Below are 19,554 nucleotides of genomic sequence, written 5' to 3'. Positions count from 1 at the left end.
CAAATGGCACAGTTTTGTTCCTTTCTATGGCTGAGTAATATTTATGTGCAGCCTTTAAGAATGTAGTCTTTTGATTCTGTAAATGAACATTTGTTAAAATTATTTTTTTCCTAGATAATCCCCTATGTTGGGACCATTTCTGAGCAGTTGGAGCCTGGAACTTTGATTGTACTACGTGGGCATGTTCCTAGTGACTCAGACAGGTAAAGTCATTCTGTTAGATGAGAAAAGAACAAGAATAAACTCGTTGTGATTGTGGGACAACAAAAAATCATGAGGGAGAGACCATTTTGGATACTCGGAGGCCTGATTTTGCTTTTATAGCAGCCCTGACCAAGGTGCTGAGGAAATTGGAATGAAAAACTGAAATACAGGTTATTTGGATTTTTTGTTGCTATAAGTCAGATTTTAGTATAAAGAATTAGAGATACGGTTAATGAAGGGAATTGTGGTCAGATGACAGGGACACAGTCTAGTTACAGTGTAACATTCCCACACCATCTCGTAAGACCTGTTCTGGGTGGTTTTGTCTAATGCTTGCTTTGGGTAAAGTCTGGACGAGGCCGTATCAGCTAGAGTTGGGCTCGGCTCTATGTGGTGGATGCCTGAACAACAGTGGTTTAAATAAGATGTGAACGTGACACCTAAAGGGGACAGTCCAGAGGGCTGAAGGCCGCGCGCCAGCAAGCTGTTGGAGTGGGCCTCTTCACGCTCTCACCCTGCCATCGCAGGGTGAGGTCCTCTTTCTCATGGTTCCTGGAAGCTAGGACTCTGGTCCTCACGTTGTGTTTGGGTAGCTGCGTGGGACCATGTGCTATTTGGGGGGAAGGGGTGGGGGGTGGACGGAAGGCAGATGCCAACTGACTTTTGGGACCGTTTCCAGGAGTTTTCCTTGCACACTTCACTTCTGCCGCACCGGCAGAGCTTGGGGCACCTGGGCGAACCCACCTGCGGGGAGACCGCGCAACGTGGGTGCTTGTGGTGGAGCACCCGCAAAAGCGTGCGAGTGAACAGAGGCTCCGTCAGCTGTCGCTCGGCCTGGGTTTCTGCGCTGTCAGGCCTGCGAGGCCGCCTTCCTTCCTGGGTCCTCACGCGGCCTGGGTTTCTTCCCCTCCTCAGGTTCCAGGTGGACTTACAGTGTGGCAGCAGCGTGAAACCTCGAGCGGACGTGGCCTTTCATTTCAACCCGCGGTTCAGAAGGGCCAACTGCATTGTTTGCAACACTCTGAAAAATGAGAAGTGGGGCTGGGAAGAGATCACCTATGACATGCCTTTCAAGAAAGAAAAATCTTTTGAGATCGTGATCATGGTGCTGAAAGACAAATTCCAGGCAGGTTTTGGAGAACAGGGGTTAGATCCTCATTTGTGAGAATAAGCACGAGGGAAGCTTTTCACGAGTGAACTCACCCTTGCGTGTCCTAAATCCAGAAGAAGAGTTTACCTTTATCGTGTTCCTCCAGAGGAGGGCCCGGCGGGGACCTTGCTGTGAGGCGGGCACAGCCAGCGTCCCTGCCGGGGTCGCCGTGCCGGCGGAGGGCGAGGCCAGCGCAGCCGGCTTTCTGTTACATCGTTGCTCCTCGCGGGGCTGAGCTTCCTTCTGACCTGGCACAGCCTTACACTCAGGATGGAAAGTAAACCCCGGGCAGCAGGACCCGCAGGGTGGGGGAGTCTGAACTGACAGACAGTTGGGATCCTGGCGTAGGAGTCGGGGTTTGTAAAGTTGCGTCCTGCCGCGGCCTAGTCCTGTAGGATCTTGAGATTCTAGACCCAGAGGAGCTCGCAGCAACCCCGCTGCGTGTCGTCAGTGCTCCCTCGGGTGTGTGTGGTCCGGGGGCGCCTCCACCCCCTGGCCCGTGAGCCTGCGGGAGACTTGACGGCTCAGGTGGAGACCCCCCACCCGAGGTGCAGACCCCTCCGACCCTCAGAGCCCGCTCCCACCAGCGCTTCTCCCCTAACCTCCTCTCTCCCCTCATCCCTCCTCTGGCCGTTGGAGTACTTGGGTCTGTATCGTTCTTTTTAATGCTTGTCCGTGCTGTTGAGCTTTGGTTTTTTCCTGTGTTTCTTTTGCCTGCCAATGGGATTTTCAGCTCCTTGAGATCAGAGACTGTACTGTGTTCGGCGTGCCTTCCCGACACTCCTACAAGTACTGACATCTGGTGGGAGAGGGAGGAGCCCCGTGCACTGGTACCCGCTAAAATGCATTTATTAACTGTTTTATTCGGGGTGGGGGGGCCTGTCTTCTGTGTTTGTCCAGGTGGCTGTCAATGGAAAACATACCCTGATCTACGCCCACAGGATCAGCCTAGAGAAGATCGACACCCTGGGCATTTATGGCAAAGTGATCATTCACTCCGTGGGTTTCAGCTTCAGCTCCAGCTCGGTCAGTGCCCTTCCACAGGGGGCGGCGGGGGGTCTTTGGTGATGTTTTCTTGAAAACTGTGTAAATGTGTCCCTCGCTAATGTGTTAATTTCTTGGAAGTAAATCTTTCAGACTAGTAGGATGCTAGTCATTGCCCAGGGCTTGTCTGTAGGATCTCAAACCTAGCATGGTCCCAACAAAAACCCAAAACAGTAACAACACAACAAACAGCCTTTACAGCTGGAGAGGGGCTGTTTCCTTGACGCAGGAGCACAGTGGAGCAGTTCGCTAGGATCGTTTCTAGAAGTGGGACGTCAAAGGATACCTGCATTTTAAGTTAGGATTGAAATTGCTAACCTGCCCTCCAAAGAGAGTAAAACAAAGTAGTCTCAAGATCTGTATTCATTTGCTCACATTCTTCTTGACATTAGTTCTGATTTTAACATTTGCCAGCTTGAGAGAGGGGAGAAGGAAGCTAATGTTCATGCATTTTTGGATCATAATTTTCTATCATATTTTCATGTTTAATACCATTTATAATTTTTTTTGGTATGTCAAGCAGGTTATATTTAGAATTCTGATGGATGTTAAATATTAATCTGAACTTTTCTTCAGGATTTAAGAAGTAGCCAAGCACCTACTCTGGAATGGACAGAGATAAGTGAAGAAAATGTAAATATTAAATCTCTTAATGAACCACCAGTTTAAAAATGTTTTTTTAGTTGCCATGTAAATTAGGTGGCAGGCAGGCTGAGTTTTAAAAAAAACTATGTTTTTAATATGAAAACTTATGTTTTTAGTAATTAATAGGCTGGAAGTAATCGTTTGAAAATTGAGGCATATACTTCAGGGTGCCAGGTGCTGTAAGTTTTGCTGTTTAGACTCTCAGTGGATCTGACCACTACCCACCAATCTTCTGTACAAAGAACTCTCTGAACTGCTGAATAGGGCTGTCAGGAGGTGTTTATAAATAGTGAGCAAAGCCAGTGCATCGGCGAACGAACTTCCACGTGTATCTTCTCCCCCTGTGGAAACAACTGCGGTTCAGACATTTTTTGCTGTTATTAGTGTGGAGAAAGTGAGGCCTTACTGATCTCAGCACGTTCCTAGACAGACTAGAATCTCAGCATTTGGGGAGCACCCTGGGAAGAACAAGGAAAATGTGTTTGAAGCCCACATGTGGCGTTTGGGAAATGCTCAGCTTGTGGTGGAGGTTATAGGGTTCAGATGAGCAGGACAGGCAGTCTGTCCCCAGCCTGAGTGGCACTCTGCAGCTCCAAAGCGCTCGGTCAGAAAGCACTGGCCACCTGCGTGTCCCCCCGGGGTGGAGCAGGCACTGCCGGCCCAGCTCTGGGTGGTACAGCCAGTAAGACCCAACTGCTCATGTTATAAAATGTATTTCTTCCCCGTCAGACGTCTGTATTTTTTCTTTCTCTTCCAATAGGTACAAAAGTCTGGTGTGTCACAGTTTGTAAGTATTTTTGCTATAACATGTGGAACCTTTTATAAGATTGCCCAGGAAATGAATAGTTGAAGCCTTGGAAGACAGCTTCATTCATTCCATACCTTATTGCAGAACTGTTTCCCTACAGCCTAGTAATAGAGGAGACATTTCTAAAATCGTCCCCAGAACTGTCTACACCAAGAGCAAAGGTTCGCCGGCCAATCACACTTTGACTTGCGCCAAAATACTACCTACCGACTGTTTGTCAAAGGTTTGAAGAGCCAAAATTTTCTTAATTCTGTCTAACAAGTTAAGTGTTAGTTAGCTGGTATGTGTAACCTCTACCCTCAGTACAAGCCCAAAGCAGCCACTCTGCGTTTGCATTGGTGTCCTGGACGGCTGTCAGTCAACTGGACATCAGGTCCCTGAGCCATTAGTGTGTGTTTCTGTAACTCCCCCTACCTCAGCCGCTTCCCCTCCAGGCTGAAGGCAGCGCACGCTTCAGGCCAGCCGAGGTGACTTTCTCAGAGGGCATTTCACTCAGGCAGAGGATGTCAGGTCCCTCCCCACATCCAATTCATTTCACTGTCTGAAACATGGAGCGTTTGCTGTGAGCCAGGGACCCACCTGGGACCAAGGCAGACTTGGTCTGTCCCTTCATGGGGTTCACGGCCTTTAAACATTTCCCAGTGTCTTTCGGCAGTTTTCCCTCAAGATCCCTTTTTGCAGGCTTCCTGATGCTAACCGGGGTTTCTTTGCAGACTCTGCCGTTCGTGGCGAGGTTGAACTCCTCAATGGGCCCTGGACGGACTGTCGTCATAAAAGGAGAAGTAAATACAAACGCCAAAGGGTCAGTATCAGTAAGTGGCCGTAATAATGCAGCTGCTGCTGCGTGTGTCTCTTACAGCTGTAACCCTGTCAACAATCTCGTGAGGTGCAAGTCGGGCTAATGTCATAAGCTTCATTTGAAAAGTGAAACTGTTAAAGCCAGAGGAAGTTGGACTGCTGACAACTAGTAGTTGGCGGCACCTAGGCTTTTTGTGGCCAGGCAGGAGGGTGGCATTTTTGTCCACGAGGCCCACCCTTGTAGAACTGCAGGGCAGCTCTGCGAGAGCAGATCACTTTTATTAGGGCTCGTTCCTCTTGCCATGGGTCTTATAAGATTCCTGCTTTTAGAACCTTTTCCAGAGGTGTTCAGAGTTCTGAAAGCTTGAAATGAGAGCTATTTTCTAGCAAGTAGTATACTTTGAAGAAGAACAGTGCACTTGTAAATGCTGAAAGACTTCCTGCTTGGAAGGACCCTATTGCAGCAGACGTGATCCTTTGGGTCACTTGCTCTCACCCTTTAATTTCTTCCCATAGCCTTAAACGTGGATTTGAAAGTTCTTCATATTTTTATTTTGCAAATAACATACTTATACCAGCGGTATGCTGACTCGGAATTTTAAATGTCACCTTCATTGGCATTCCTGGGTCCTTGTGTGTACATGTTTTGTGTAATCAGAGTTTAATTCTGATTGTTAAAATTGCAGAAACTGGACTCCTCTCTTCTACTTGGCTAATTAGTTGTTTTAAATTCTCTCAAAAGCTTTGCTGTTGATCTACTATCAGGAAAATCCAAGGATATTGCTCTCCACCTGAACCCACGCCTGAATGTTAAAGCATTTGTAAGAAATTCTTTTCTTCAGCAGTCCTGGGGAGAAGAAGAGAGAAATATTACCTGTTTCCCTTTTAGTCCTGGGATGTACTTTGAGGTGAGATAATTATCTTTTTTGAAAATGGGACAGGAAAAAGAATCCTGCAGGCAGGGGTAAGATGTAAGATAAATGGTCCATTTAAATTGAGTCCAACTTAATATGTGGAGATTGTGTGTGGTTTTTGTTTATTTGGAGATTGTATTTTGAATGCCGTCTTTTATAACGCAGATAATCAGCATAAACGGCCAAGCCAGTCGAGTGCCACGTTATTTGCATTGGAATTATCTGACATTTGTTTTCATAATGACAATTTCTGTGTAGCCCCATATTAGTTAATAGGAGTTTTAACAGGAACCTTGTCGCAGGGCGGGAGTAGCGCGTTTAATCCTAAGTGAACGTGAGGACGTAGGAGCCACGAGACTGGCGGCACTATCCGTCGTCCCGGTGACACACAGCTTAGGTGGCAGTACTCTCTTCCAGGCAGTCCTGTTTGTATATAGTCAAAGACAGACACATTTAGACCATCGGGACTTGAAGGCGTGTAGTCCTGAGCCCCCAAAGATGCGAACATTCTAACACAGCCTCTCCCCAGATGTGCTTCTGGGTAGTATCGCCACGTGGGTGCTGCGTGGTTGGCTGGGTGCCCTCACCAGCTTCCGTGACTCACTGCTCACGTGGTCATTTAGGGTCACTGATTTCGGTCATGCTTCTCCAACATTTTAAACTGTCACATGCTCTGGACCGTCGGAGCTCACAAGACTCCTCAGAGCTGTTAAAAGCGTGAACATCAGGCTGACCGGAAGGTGGTGATTTGGCGCTAATATTTATTCATAAGTTCCCGTCTAATGCAGCGCCCTGGTGTGGGGAGTGACAGACAGGAGTGAGCTCATCACGGGTTCCCTGGGAGTGGTGGGTACTCGTTTGGAATTCAGAAGGAGGTGGGGGGGAAGGTAATCTGGGTTTTCCGGATTTCAGGGATGGTACGGGCAAGTCGCTGGAGGTGGGAAGGGCGGCACAGGGCTTGCTGACTAGGCGGCCGTCAGGCTGTGAAGGGTGGCGTGGGTTCACTGGAGGCAGAGGCGGCTGCTCCAGCAGGAAGCTGATCCTTGTGGTTGGTGGCTGGAAACTCGTGACCTGGTTTTTGACCTATTTGAGCCCCAAGTTTGGGACTACTGTATTAAAGTAAAAGAGGACAATAATACATCCTTTTAAATAATCTTCTCCTTTTGTTAGTTTTCTACTTCAGGAAGAAGAGTAGCTGTCCTCATGTTGGATCATTGTTGTCAGTTTTTTTTGTAGTGATAGCTTTTTTCCAATAGCTTTAAACTCCTGCCTTTTTAATAGGCTTTCATTGAGATTCTCACATCTTTCCATTAAAGCCATTGTTTTGCTTTTAAACAGTATCTTCTGTTCCGTGGCATTTCAGATTCACCTATTAGTTCCAGCTGTAATCATTTAAAAAATATCTTTCGGTTTTATAACTTCATCTGTGAGCTCTTTATCAAATTCATGTTCTTAGGAGCTGTTCAGGTGGTTGAGGGATCTTGGTGTTCCATGTTTGCATGTATGTACTTTTCTTTTCTCTTTGTTTTGCAACAGTGTGTCCACTAGGCTGCCTGCCATTTCTCTTCCATTTGTAACAGAACGTGCTGGCGCTGCACTTGCTCTGACTTAGTCTAGAGAACTCTTCTCCCGCCGCCTCCGTCTAATGCCAGTTTGTGTTCCCTTCCGAGCATGAGGCTGTGTGTTTCGTGTTTTGAGATTTTGTTAAATGTCCATCACCAAGGTCCCTTCCACCTGGTTGAAACTGGGATTTCCACCATCGTTGTGGGCATATAATCCCCAGTTACGGCTATTTTCCCCAGTTCTCTGTATAGCCCTGCCGCCTTCATCTGTGTCAGTTATTGCTGTTATCCATGGAACTTCCCCCTCTTCCTAATCTCCCCCAGCAGCCATTTCCACTAGTCCTAGCAAAAGAAAAAAGACACTCAGTTGACTGCTTTGCAGATCCAGATTTTGTGCCTCAGTCTGGCCTCTGGGGAGAGCACAGTGTGGGTTCACCCAACTGGCCCGTGCAGTGTGGGTGGGAAACAAATGGTAGTCAGTGGCCAGACTGGCACGGGGAACGTGGTAGCAGAAGTAAGAGGTTTAGGTGTACGAGCGACTTAAAAGGATAGCAGTTAACTCTGAAGGGCTAACACCAGTGAGGACTCTGAACTGTATCTCTGCCAAAACTCATAGGTTCATAGAACACTGAGCTTTGAAGAGCTTTGGAGAAACAGGCAGGATGTGCTGAGCTGGGTGGGAATCAGGGTCACCAAGCAGCTGTGCAGTCCCTAGCGAGCGCCCTAAACTTCTGAGATCCCACATTGTCTGAGTTGCCCAAGACCCCGGAGTTTGAGGCGGTGAAGTGAGGATCCAAGCCCCTTGGCTCCCAGCCTGTGACTGGGAACCAGCTCTTCTGTGAACGACTGTCGCGGTCAGCCATTTTCTCCTTCCCAAGTGTCGGCGGGGAGGGCGGCTTGCCGCTTACCCAGGAGCACGGGGCAGGAGAGGGCGCGTGCCGAGGACAGGAAGCCAGCAGGCCCTGGGGACAGTGTGAGGGTCCAGGCACGTGAGAGTCACTTCCTGGAGTGGGACAAGGCAGAAAGTGCCACTACAGATACACGTTAGTCAGATCCTGGAAACTGCAGCAGGGAGTCGGTGGCGGCAGGCTGGGAGAGGAAACCAAATGGTTTACTTTTTGACACGCCGTTCGTGTGCGGGGAAACAAACTCTTTAGCCCAGGGGCACCACTAATGTTGTGTATACTTTCCTTCCAGATGATAATTTATTGCGATGTTAGAGAATTCAAGGTTGCAGTAAATGGTGTACACAGCCTGGAGTACAGACACAGATTTAAAGACCTGAGTGATATCGACACGCTGGAAATCGATGGCGATATCCACTTACTGGAAGTAAGGAGCTGGTAGCTGACAGGTGTGCTACAAAAACTGAAATACAGATGACTTCTGTGTAACACTGGCCTTGTTAAAATGCATCTTACTCTCATGATATGGTTTATATATATTGTTAAAGTGAGCTGAAGTCCTACTGGGTGTCCTCAGTCCATGTCATGCAGTGAGGCTTTGTCAAGCAAAAAATGAGGACATTTGAGGCAACAGCAGCTTATAGCCATTATTATAACAGGCCTTTCTGCTCGCTCTCCTGCACCCTGGCCGCCTCTTTTTCAAACCTGCTTCACATTCAGCACGTGTTTACTAAGAGCCTGCCGTGACACAGTAGCCACCCTGCACGGAGCGCTCGTCTCCTGCCGGCACTGTGCTGGGAGCTGGGAGCACACAGTGGGGCACGTACGTTCCCTGTTCTGTTCAGCTCAGAGCCTTCCGTGCTTTGCCACTGTGCCGTTGTTTCTCCTCCATGCACTATATAAACCCACCAGGCACTGAAAAGAAAGAATTACTCTATTAGATCACCTAAGGACACTAATCTATCTGTAGGCGACACCACTCTTCCTCCAGTGCTGCCCTTCATACCCAGTGTTTGATCGTATCCCGTAATTGAGAGGATTGATGTTGACCTACATCTGGCGATTTTCTTTAGCATAATATCTAGCTCTTCTAGCTGTAAGCATTACCAAATATCATTATGAGATCTGAACACAGCACAAGATAGAGGCAAAAAACAAAGCAAAATGAACAAAACCAAATGGTGCTGAAATAAACTTGATGTCACTCTCCAGGCCACTGATCTTCTGTACCAGTATTATTTTAGAATATTGGAATTTAGGGTGAGTCAGAGGTCTCCTCTGCATATACTCTATAGAAAGTTTAAGGTAGACGAGAGATGGATTCAATTTGTAAAATGTTTGCGGGTAACAAAGCAATGCCAACATTAGACCTAATGGTTGATTACAGAACAGGCCCTATCAGAGAGTAAAATAGACCAGCAGAGACCAGTGGAGTAGAGAGAGGCGGTGTGTGTCTGTTGCTTGTCCGCACGCAGCCAGCACGGCCTCTCCTCCTCTAAGACGACCCCATCATCGTTAGTGACTGAGATCAAAACGCTGTTCTCCCTTCAGTGATTAAAATCAAACCTGTACCAGCAAGTTAAACTGTTGTTGCATTTCTGTAATTTTTTCTGTTATTCTTTGAAGCGAGTTGGCAGAAGTTCTTTGTAGAATTCTTACAGGTCAGATCTTGTCACAGGGAATTTCAAAGCCTTGGGAGTGGGGAGGTAAAAAGCTAGATCAGTCAGATCATTTTATATTAAATCGCTGGGCTGAATTCTGCCAGGATTTGGGAATATTTTCATAACAGCTTTTGGTTAGGTATTACTTGTATCCCTATAGTGGAAAGAATACTATTACCAGTCTTACTTTTAAAAAGTACTCAGTGTAGAAACTTCTAGCACCTAATTCTTTTCCACCTTTTCATATTAATTTATTATGCTCAGTCTTGCCAAGCTCAAACAAACAAACAAACAAAAAACACTGGTGGAGGAGAGGATGTTGGGAAAGCTATAGAAGGCAAGAAGGGTCTAGAATCCCCCAAGGTTTTTTTCCCCCTCCAGAAAAGAACATCAGAGGGCCTGGCAGATGGTGGAAACTGTGGACCACTTAGGAAAAAAGAAAAGCCCACTTGCCTTGCTTCCTGTAAGTCTTAAACGTAGTTCATTTCCGTTTTATGTGGATGACACTAAGAAGTCAGACCATTTCTTTGATAGAATAAGTACAAAATCTTAAGATTGTTTTTGAAAAGACACTATTAGCATTTATTAATGAATCATGTTGAGATGTTTCATAAAGAGAAATATGCATTCCTAGCAAGCTGTCTCCAAACTGCAAATCAGCCTTTTGCTTGTCACGATTCCACACTAAATTTCTGTATTAAATTAGATCAAGGGCTTTCAGACTTGATTTGAACATCTATGGAACAGTGCTTAGATGCCTTAAATTTTAAAAAGGCATAAATAAATAAAATGCCTTAAACAAAATAAAGGCAGATTTGTTTACTTTTCTTTGCGCCCTCACTTTGCAGCTTCACCACGACATAGTACAGAGATTAGAGAACTTCAAAGCTTTGAAAAAAAATCTGTTGTTTACTTTACTCCTCATAAAAGTAATCCTTGGTTAACCACCAATAGAAATGTGAGCATTTCTAACCCTGAAGGGGCTCCTTCTTACCACCTGGTGTTTCCGGGCCCTCGTTATTTGTGGGAGCAGTCAGGTGTGGCTGTCTTATAAACAGCCTACTGCCTCCACCCCCTGCCCCCCAACAGACTGAAGGATAAAGGAGAGACGATCATAGTCGAGAGTAGAAAATGCATTCCAGAACGACTCCCCTCCACGAGCACGCGCAAAGATTAAGACTGACGTGTCATCTACCCAAAATGAAAAGTACAAGTCCAAATGGCTTTACAGTTCAAAGCATTCTTGCCGGGTGCTGAATAACTCTCATTTTCTTGAAGTAAAGAGCTGCTTTGAGTGAAATCTCTGACACAGATACCACGTACAAAAGATAGTCCTTTACCAGGAAAGTCAAGGCTTTACTGTCTAAATGGGGGTTAGCTTTGGGTGCTAAAATTAATCATGTATGTAATGGTAATAACATCACTCAGAAAAGACCATAATCGATGGTCTTAATTAAACAAACAGCAGTCTGTATAAAAATACCATGTATCGTTTACTCTTTTTGTATATTCTGTACAACTGGCAGGAGAGGGTTATGTGGTAGCACAAACCAGGTGGGAATTTCGTAAAGAAGTCCAAGTAGGTGTTACGGCACCAAAAGTAATATGGTCCTAAACACCCAAAATAAAAATATGAAAAATAAGTCTGACCTCTGAACAGAGCATGAAATACCAGAAGCCCGGGTGTTAGAAGTAGCTCTGGAGCGGCTCTCCCAGGACGGTTTCCAGCTGCTGGACAGTCTTCTGGCACTGGCGCTCCACCTCTTCACACTCATCTAAAAACACAATGAAAATGAGTCCGTCTTCCTGCCTCAGTTCTCAGAGCCTGGGTCTTCACGCCTCGCATCCGCTGGCCGTCGGCCAGAAGAGAGGAATGAAGCGCAGTACTACATGGAGGCGGAAGCCGTCCTGGGAACCCCTCCTCTGCCTTCCTCCTTCCTCCTTCCTTCCCTTCTTTCGGTCTAGGACTTGGGAAGCAGAATAAGACAGACCCCAAAAGAGTGGTGCTCAGATGAGAATTCCAGATGCCTAGCGAAGCCACTCTTTTTAGTAGTTCACACAGCCCCTCTCCAGGAGGGAGGAAACAAAGGTGCAGGCACCTGGTTTTGGATCAGCAGTGAATCGCTAACGTGAAGGCATCTGTCCGCTCGCCTCCATCACCCCGCTAATAAGCTGCGCTGTTATTTCTTGGGCTGCGTGGTGGCACACTGCTCGTCCTGCCGTTCGTCCAGAACTGCCCAAACCTGGACTTAAGCCCCAGTTCCACCTGTCACACATTTTTATCAGCTAGATTACTTCATCTCCTACAGCCTCTAGTTTTCTCCTTTATAAAAGGGGGATAACGGCATCATCCACATAGAGCGCGGAGCGAGTGCTGGTCGTTAACACGCAGCCACCCCACTGCAGCCTTAGTGGCACTGGATGTTTTGGTACAATAACCCTATATCTGTGGACCAAAATATTCAATCGTAGACATGCACGAGGTTAAAGAAAAACACTATCATAGACTGCACTGTCAGCAAAAAACACAAAAGTAAAGATAGCGCGATTAGGCTATAAACAAATCTCAAACGACAGCGAGGCGGCCCCTGCACCCCACTCAAACCAGGCGCTCAGCCTCTGCACAGAGCGCTGGAGACACGAGCTCAGCACAGGCTATCCAAATGTGCATTCTCATTGGGCACGTTCCCACAGAAGTTCACTCTAATTATTTCTTAATAGTTTGGGAATTACCTTCCATCAATTCAGCTAAGAAAGGAATGGATTCTGGTAACAAGACGATATAATTCTCTCTTAGTTTTTCAGCCAGTGCCAGCACCGTAATCAGAGCAGCAAATCGAACCTGAAAGGGATAAAAAAAAGGTGAAGAATAATTAAAAAAAAAAAAAAAAACTAGTATTCTTGTATTACTTTATGATCTAACTTGAGATGAGCTCCGAATTTTAAACTGTTACCTCGTGTGAGTTTATTTCACTTTCTGGCCAACTTTCATCTTGGAATACCAGTTTGTTTAACAATTCGGGATCCGCCTATAATACGGGCAACCTTATAAATCAGTGCTTTTCAATCTGTGTTCTAGTACTACAAGCCTTTCATGTGAATGTCTTTTTATAACATTTTTCTTAAAACAAACCAGTAAAAATGCCACCTGCAAATTCAAGTATGTCATCAGATGTGACTGCACTGGAGCCGCCGGCTGGCCTGGCCGCTGGTGATGCTGACCCGGCAGGACCGCGTCCCCGGCCACTGCAGGCAGGACTCCCGCCCTCAGGACCCTGAGTGGGGTCACCGTGTGGTTGTGTGAGGGGCCAGGCGCCGGCTCTGGCCGCACCCTCACCCCAGCCTGACTAAAAAACACACTCATTGTGTCATAAATGTCCTAGTTTTGGAACTTAAAGATGGGAGTGTTGCTCACATGACTTGTCTATGACAAGGAATGCAACCAGTTGTTTGTTTTGTTAGTGATTCACTTTGAAACAAAAGCTATGTTAGTCTTCTTTCTGGTTTTGGGTTATTCTGGTAAAGAATATATGGATAGAACAAAGTGAGTTGTTGAAAAAACGTTTGTTACTGCCTGTGTTCAATCAGGATTTTCTTGATATTGTACAATCAAAACAACATATTACAGAACAACAAATTTAATGCTGCAACTTTGTAAGATCCTACAATTTAAAACTTGGGGGTTCCCATCCATACATCTGTGAAGAAGAATTAGCATAAGAAGAAGAAAAATATATTTTGTTAATTACATTTTACTTCCAGGATCTTTCAAGCCAATCTAGAAAAAGAAAACCTTGGGCACTTCAATCCTTTCATGTGTAAAAAGGAAACTGAACTAGAAAAATTAAAGTATAAAAACATTAATCTGAAAAAAAAAAAAGAATAAAATAAAATTTGGGGGTTCTTTGAAACAGCCTCATTGTTTTCATACTTCCTAATAAAGAAATGCTGTGAATTTCAACTAATAAATTAACAAAATTCTGCTTCAGTCTGTTTTATCCACTGAGGTTCTAGTGTGATAATTAGTTTGAGGAATGGCGATTCATTGCTAGAACAGTTTGAAAACTTCCAAACTTGCGCTCATCCCCCCTCCCCACGTTAATGGGCATCAACTGCTAGCCCTTACCGTGCGTTACTCCACCAAGTCCTAAGCCTGAGATCGATACACAACAGGGATAATACTCTGCTCTAACTCAAAGGAATGTTCTGTAGACAAAGCATGCTGTCTCTGGGAGCCCACTGACATTTAAATGGTGCATAAGAAACATGAGGAATTCAAGTCTTTTCAATATTTAAAAGTGTAAAGTATTTTAGTGCTCGTGTCTAGCACACCATGGGGCTGGGGGAGGACTGCCATTATTTATAAATGGCCTGTAAGTGAAAACCAGGTTTCTCGGCTCAACCTTCGGCCTGACGCAGCTGGACCCTGGTGCTAGAAGACACGCAGCAGTGCAGACCGGTGAGGCCCCAGGGAGAGCGCACGACGCCCCCGCTGGCACTGCGGCTCCTAACCTTGGGTGAGGAGCCCCTCATCTTCAGCAGGATCTGGTAGTTGAGTGGTTTCCAAAGCGAGTCGTCTGCCATGGCCACCGAGAACTGTGCAAGGCACGGGATCAGGTGCTTTGTCACCCGTTCCTGGAACTTCTCTTCTCCTCCAAGCCTGTTTTCCAGCTGTTCACAGTGAGACAAGGACTGAGCAACGGGTCTCATTGCTGTTTGAGAAAATACTCAATGTATATAGTACTTTACTACCCTTCCTGATATCAGCAGGCTCAAAACCCAAGGTGCTGTTTATTCTCAAAAACCAGGTACTGTTTGCTCGAGAGAGAGAGAGCGAGCACGCAAATTTAACTACCTTCTAAGAACTCAAATGGAATCACCGCCCTTAGCAACATCCCTTTCCCCCTGCAGAAGCTCTGAGAGGAGGGCAGCCAGATCCCGACACATTCTCAATGAACCCAGTTTTTAAGAATTGAAAACTTAACTAATACACCTTACATCATACCTCTTATCTGAAAAAATTTAAAGTAAAACTCGGTAAATGCCACTACAAAGATAAGTTATTAATACATCCATGAAAAATGAGAAATCAATTTTGAAATAAAAATTTCATGAAAAGGAAAAAAACACCAGCAAACTGTGGTTCTGGTCGATACAAACCCTGCAGGCATGTAACACTGATGGCTTCCTTATCTTTTAACAGAAGATGATTCCACTGGTTACCTGGTCCACCAGGGGCATCATCAAGGCTTCTGCTCTCTCTTTACTCAGAAAATGCTGGGTGTCAAAGAGGAAGATTTTATATAAACAGTTCAGAATAAACTGCAGTAGCAAGCAGCACTTTTCAGGGTCATTTTCAGAGTCAAAAAACGCTTCATCTGTAGATAGGGGAGAGAAGAAATGGAAACAAAAAAGCTGAATTTCACAATTTAATCTCCAGTGTTTAACTTCAAATCGCTATTAACAGAACTATAACCAGAAGGTTATTTCTAAAATGATCCAGAAATCACAGTCAGGACGAAGGCAGAGCACAAATTAAACGGACGGTCTCTCGGGGGGGTGATTTGTTCTTTCAGAGTTAAGATTCTTGGTTATTAAGATTGCTTAGTTTGGCAATTGGACTGCTTATTAGCATTAAAGAATAAACCAATCTTAATGTTTTAGAGTTACTTCCAATAACACAGGACTGCCCATTTATTCTTCCTCGCAAGTGAGTCAGTTAATTAATAACATGCTAAAACACTTCAGTGTCTGACAACTGACTATAAAGAATTCACCTTCCTTATACTTACTGTATCTCACGTAAGGTTCACAGAGCAAGTGTGCCAACTGACCTGGAGTCAGCTACCTACCCGTTTTGGAGATGTTCACCTGGTTCAAGGTGTCAGCGAAAGGCTTCACTAAGTGGCCAGCAAACAGGGTAAAAAGCCCTTTCAGTTTTTCAGCAATGCAATCTGCCAAGTTGTAAAATGTCAACAGTCTGTCCTTTGGGGCGTCTTCTGTTTTAGCCCAATCAAACAGCTAAAAAGACAAAGTAGCATTAGTTTCTTCTTCAGATCTTGTAACTGATACGTGAGCAAAAGGAGAAGTAGAGGAAAAGAGCTCACCTTGAAGAACAGGGGTCTGAACGTGACCTCAGAAAGTTTTACAACCATAGCCATGAGACAGTCAATGATGTAATTTTCCGTTTTTCCAATTTCCTCCAGATCATTCTGAAAACAGAAGAGCTGATTTATTAGCCAGAGTAGTGACATCTAGCCCTAACTTTGGCAAGTACAACAGGTCTGAGTTAGGTGAGAAGTTTAGGACGGGGGGTGGGGGGGAGAAACACGCCTACCTCAGAGTGCTGGGCGCGGAAGTCCAGGGCCTCCAGGAAGAACGTGGTGAGCTGGGGCTGGTGGGAGGCGACCTCCTCCTTCCTCATCACCCCAATGTGCTCGCGCAAGATGCTCATAAATGGGCCCATGAGATTCTGAAAACACAGTCAAGAGACACGCCAACTGTTAATATTCCTCTAGTTCATTAATGCATTTATAATGGAACTAAACCACCATATTCTTCTTTAAGTGAAAATCTAAACATTTCAGTACCACATCTCCCTCCTCCAAAGTCTAATACCCAGTACAGTCTAACCTTCCAGTTCTTCTCAATCTGCTTGTATGTCTTGTTGGTGGCTGGCAGTAAGACTCGGGGTGACAGCGTGGTAGCCAGGGTCTTTTTAAGGGACGTGAGATGGACATTAGCCTGGGAGGCAGGACCGATTTCACTAGTGATTTTCTCCAAGTGAATCACCTGTAGGGATGTAACAACAACGATCAAGGCCACCGCGGGTCCTCGCCGGGAGCACCTGTCTGCACACCTACAGGAAGTCCTGGTAAGGACGGAAAAGCCCGTCCAAACGCTGGTGCCTGGGAAAGCTCAGCGCACTTGCCACCAACGCACCATTCCTGTCAATGCCAACCCCGAATGTTAAAATACAAGAAATAAAAATAAATATTTATTTGTAGTATTAAGTAGATAAAAACGGACCGATGCCTCTTTCCAAGAGGGAGTCAGGGATGCAGGCAGATGGCGGAAGGCAGGACACAGAGCACTCAGAACGACGATCTTAGAGAACAGGAATCCGGGGACCATGAGGAGAGAGAGTCACGTTCTCCTTTGCTAAAGAATCTAGAAAGCTCCTCAGATGCAGAGGTCCCTTTCTATAAGAAGTCTGCCTTCAAGGCCTGGCTGGAGAGTATGTGAATCGGTTAAGTCATCTGCGTCACGGCACTTAAGGCTCCTAACCTCATAAATGGCCAGTGATCAATGCAACAGCATGGGGTGGGGCGGGAGGCCACTCTCGGGCATTTGCATTCCGTTGGAAACGCCACTAGTCCGCCGTCTGGACTGCAACACAGGCATTCCGCTCTGACAGACGCCTTAGGGTTAAGAAACCTTCACGTGAGGAACTAAGTGGGCATGCCTGTTTCTACAAGAAGCTCTACCAGACCAAGGCCAAGGAGCTCATGGGGGGAAAAGCAATAAAATACATCCTGCAAAGTCAAAAAAGAGAAGAGCCTCATGACAAAGTGACACCCATACCAACGTCACGACTGAACAGGAGGGATGATGGCAGTGACAAAGGGACACATTCACTAAAACAAGCACCTCTTTTCAGTAATAAGAATCTTCCTGCCAAATGAAAAACGTCAAGCACGAATAAAATGATCAAATCTGTAAGCTTTCCCCTTCCCCCCCTGTGGTCACCAGCTCACCTGCAACAAGACACCTTCCAGGTAGGGGCTGATGAAGTGCGGCAGGGTCTCAACCACCTTCTGCAGGGCCGCCAGGGCGCTGAGCAGGTAGACCTCGCCCGAGACCAGGTCGCGGGTGCTCCTTATGGCTGTCAGCAAGGGTGGCATCAGGCTGGAAAGAAAGGGCACAAGCTTCAGAGGAACTTTAAGCAGAAGTAGAGAACGGAGAACAGAGCAGAAGTCACTCTGAAAAAATCCAAATAACCATGCCCGTTACACCTTTGACGTCCCACAAAACGTCTACACGGTTTATGTGACCGAGAGCAAGAGCTCTCCCAGTGCCCGCAGTACTGACCCAGCATCACCTTAAATAATAACACCACCTTTCAGTTTAACACTTGCCGTGTGTCGGGCAAAAAAGCCCCGCACACACTGCCGCACGGGCATCCTGTGAGGTTGGTGCTGCCTCGGTTTGTAGACGGCAAAGCTCTGACAGGCTGCGTAACCCTGGCAAGCTGGCAAGGCTGCACGCTGGCAAACACCAGAGCCAACGAGAGAGCCAGGAGCGGCCACTTCTGGCGCGGCCAGCACCTGGCAACTGTGGCCCAACCGGCTGGGCCCCTCTACGAAGCAGTGTTGTCACCTACTGCTTCCTAGGAACGCTGGTCAAAGGGGAGCAAAAACTGGGGGACAATACACATCAGGTAAACGAGAATGTTATTATTTTCCAGTTTGAAGAAAAGGTCACTTCTCTAACAAATCTAATTTTATGAAACTTCTACTGACAGTCGGGAAAAAGTCACTAAGGTTTTATTTTCCAGCTGATACCAGAAACCTCGTGCGGTGGTCTTGTGTCAGGTCCCCTCGACATACCTGGGGAGCTGAGGGATGGCCAAGGCTTCCAGCGTGGAGACCACCTCGGCCACACACAGCAGGGCACCCCCCAGGACGTTCTTCTCCTCCTTTGTTCCTAGAGCAATCAGCCTCACGGCAGTGTTCAGCACAGGGACAAAAGGCTCTGGATTTTCTGCACCAAAATTCTTGCATAAAAGCTTCAAGGTGTATAAAGCTGTCTGTCTGTTTATTGGTTGTTCTTCTAATGTCTTTCTTTTATGCTTCACCATGGCCACAAGGACTGGGACCAGTTCCAGGAAATGGGAAACCTGAAAAAGAGCCAAACTTCCCAAATAATTAAAGCTACAAACAAAATGCTAGTCCTTTTCTCCATGTTTACTGCTTGAGACTGCCTAAATGGAGATCAGACCAAGATGTCCTACGCCACACGATTAAACACAAGCGACCTTTTCTCCATCTGCTTTATTTACCAATAAATGGACGCATGTGCTTGCGACCAATTCTGTATTTATATAAAGCACCTTACCCATGTGGAGTGAAAGAGGATTAGAATCGTGCTAAAGTTAAGGCAATGGTCATGGTCCATTAAGGCAAAGTTAAGGCAAAGTTATGGTCCATGTTAAGCAAGAATACTACTAGGCTGCAATTCCACTCTAAGAGCTCTTATAACACGTATATACGTGCTCCTATCAGAATTAGCATCACATTTTAAACACACACGCACCACAGCATTGTATTTGGATAATAATATACCTATTTAAATTGTACCGCTGGAGAAACTTCAAGGAGTTGAATGCAGCTCTGATAAAGCCAAGAATGGGAAATGGGTCTGTAGCGCAGTCTTCACTTACAATTTTCTTCTTCCAGGAGGTTTTCTGCTGTAGTTTGTTGTTCAAAAGATCCAAAGCTTTCCGGCGAACAGACGGCAGTGGGTTCTCCAGCAGCCCTCTGATCACAGGGATGAAGGTTTCTGTGGGCAGCAAGCCATTGACCTACACAGCAGTTTTACATTTAACAAAAAAGGAAAATAAAAAATACAAAAGGGAGGATGACTCATTTAAGACAGACTTCCATTCGCTGCACACCTTCTAGGTGCGAGGCATTTTCTCTCACTATCTAGTTGTTGCACTAACCCTTTAGGGAGGCATGACTAACCACATTGATCAAACAAACAACAACAACGACAAAAGGATGCTCACACTGTGAACTGCTCAGCGCCACGCGGCTAAGCGCCTCAGCTGGATCTGCAACAGCGGTCTTGGCCACTGATTT

General features: G+C 46.0%; 2 protein-coding genes across 8 annotated transcripts in view; one reads left to right on the top strand and one right to left on the bottom strand.

Moving 5' to 3' along the window:
- The window catches only part of LGALS8 (galectin 8), a gene marked incomplete at its 5' end in the record, with an annotated part of 28,415 nt that extends 18,801 nt beyond the window's left edge, over positions 1-9,614 (top strand). For 3 of the 4 annotated variants that reach the window (XM_082407698.1, XM_082407697.1, XM_082407700.1), the window contains 9 exons: positions 115-203; positions 1,120-1,330; positions 2,255-2,380; positions 2,975-3,031; positions 3,804-3,830; positions 3,952-4,074; positions 4,565-4,653; positions 5,392-5,557; positions 8,323-9,614. In XM_082407698.1, the coding sequence (XP_082263824.1) occupies positions 115-203; positions 1,120-1,330; positions 2,255-2,380; positions 2,975-3,031; positions 3,804-3,830; positions 3,952-4,074; positions 4,565-4,653; positions 5,392-5,557; positions 8,323-8,472 (1,038 nt within the window). In that variant the 3' untranslated portion in view covers positions 8,473-9,614. The remainder of the gene's footprint in view (positions 1-114; positions 204-1,119; positions 1,331-2,254; positions 2,381-2,974; positions 3,032-3,803; positions 3,831-3,951; positions 4,075-4,564; positions 4,654-5,391; positions 5,558-8,322) is intronic. The other variant, XM_082407699.1, reaches the window with a different exon arrangement.
- The window catches only part of HEATR1 (HEAT repeat containing 1), a 70,486-nt gene that overhangs the window by 11,562 nt on the left and 39,370 nt on the right, over positions 1-19,554 (bottom strand). For 2 of the 4 annotated variants that reach the window (XM_082407556.1, XM_082407557.1), the window contains exons 35-45: positions 19,134-19,274; positions 18,301-18,590; positions 17,449-17,599; positions 16,325-16,483; positions 16,029-16,163; positions 15,799-15,903; positions 15,544-15,712; positions 14,915-15,069; positions 14,204-14,362; positions 12,425-12,533; positions 11,342-11,466 (exon numbers count right to left, since the gene is read on the bottom strand). In XM_082407556.1, coding sequence (XP_082263682.1) covers positions 11,378-11,466; positions 12,425-12,533; positions 14,204-14,362; positions 14,915-15,069; positions 15,544-15,712; positions 15,799-15,903; positions 16,029-16,163; positions 16,325-16,483; positions 17,449-17,599; positions 18,301-18,590; positions 19,134-19,274 — 1,662 coding nt within the window. In that variant the 3' untranslated portion in view covers positions 11,342-11,377. Of the gene's footprint in view, positions 1-11,165; positions 11,467-12,424; positions 12,534-14,203; positions 14,363-14,914; positions 15,070-15,543; positions 15,713-15,798; positions 15,904-16,028; positions 16,164-16,324; positions 16,484-17,448; positions 17,600-18,300; positions 18,591-19,133; positions 19,275-19,554 lie in introns of those variants that run through there. The other 2 variants (XM_082407554.1, XM_082407555.1) reach the window with 1 other exon arrangement.

This window comes from Balaenoptera borealis, assembly GCF_965194805.1.
Source record: "Balaenoptera borealis genome assembly, chromosome: 10".
Lineage (NCBI taxonomy): Eukaryota > Metazoa > Chordata > Mammalia > Artiodactyla > Balaenopteridae > Balaenoptera > Balaenoptera borealis.
This window is presented reverse-complemented; position numbering and strand designations above follow the sequence as displayed.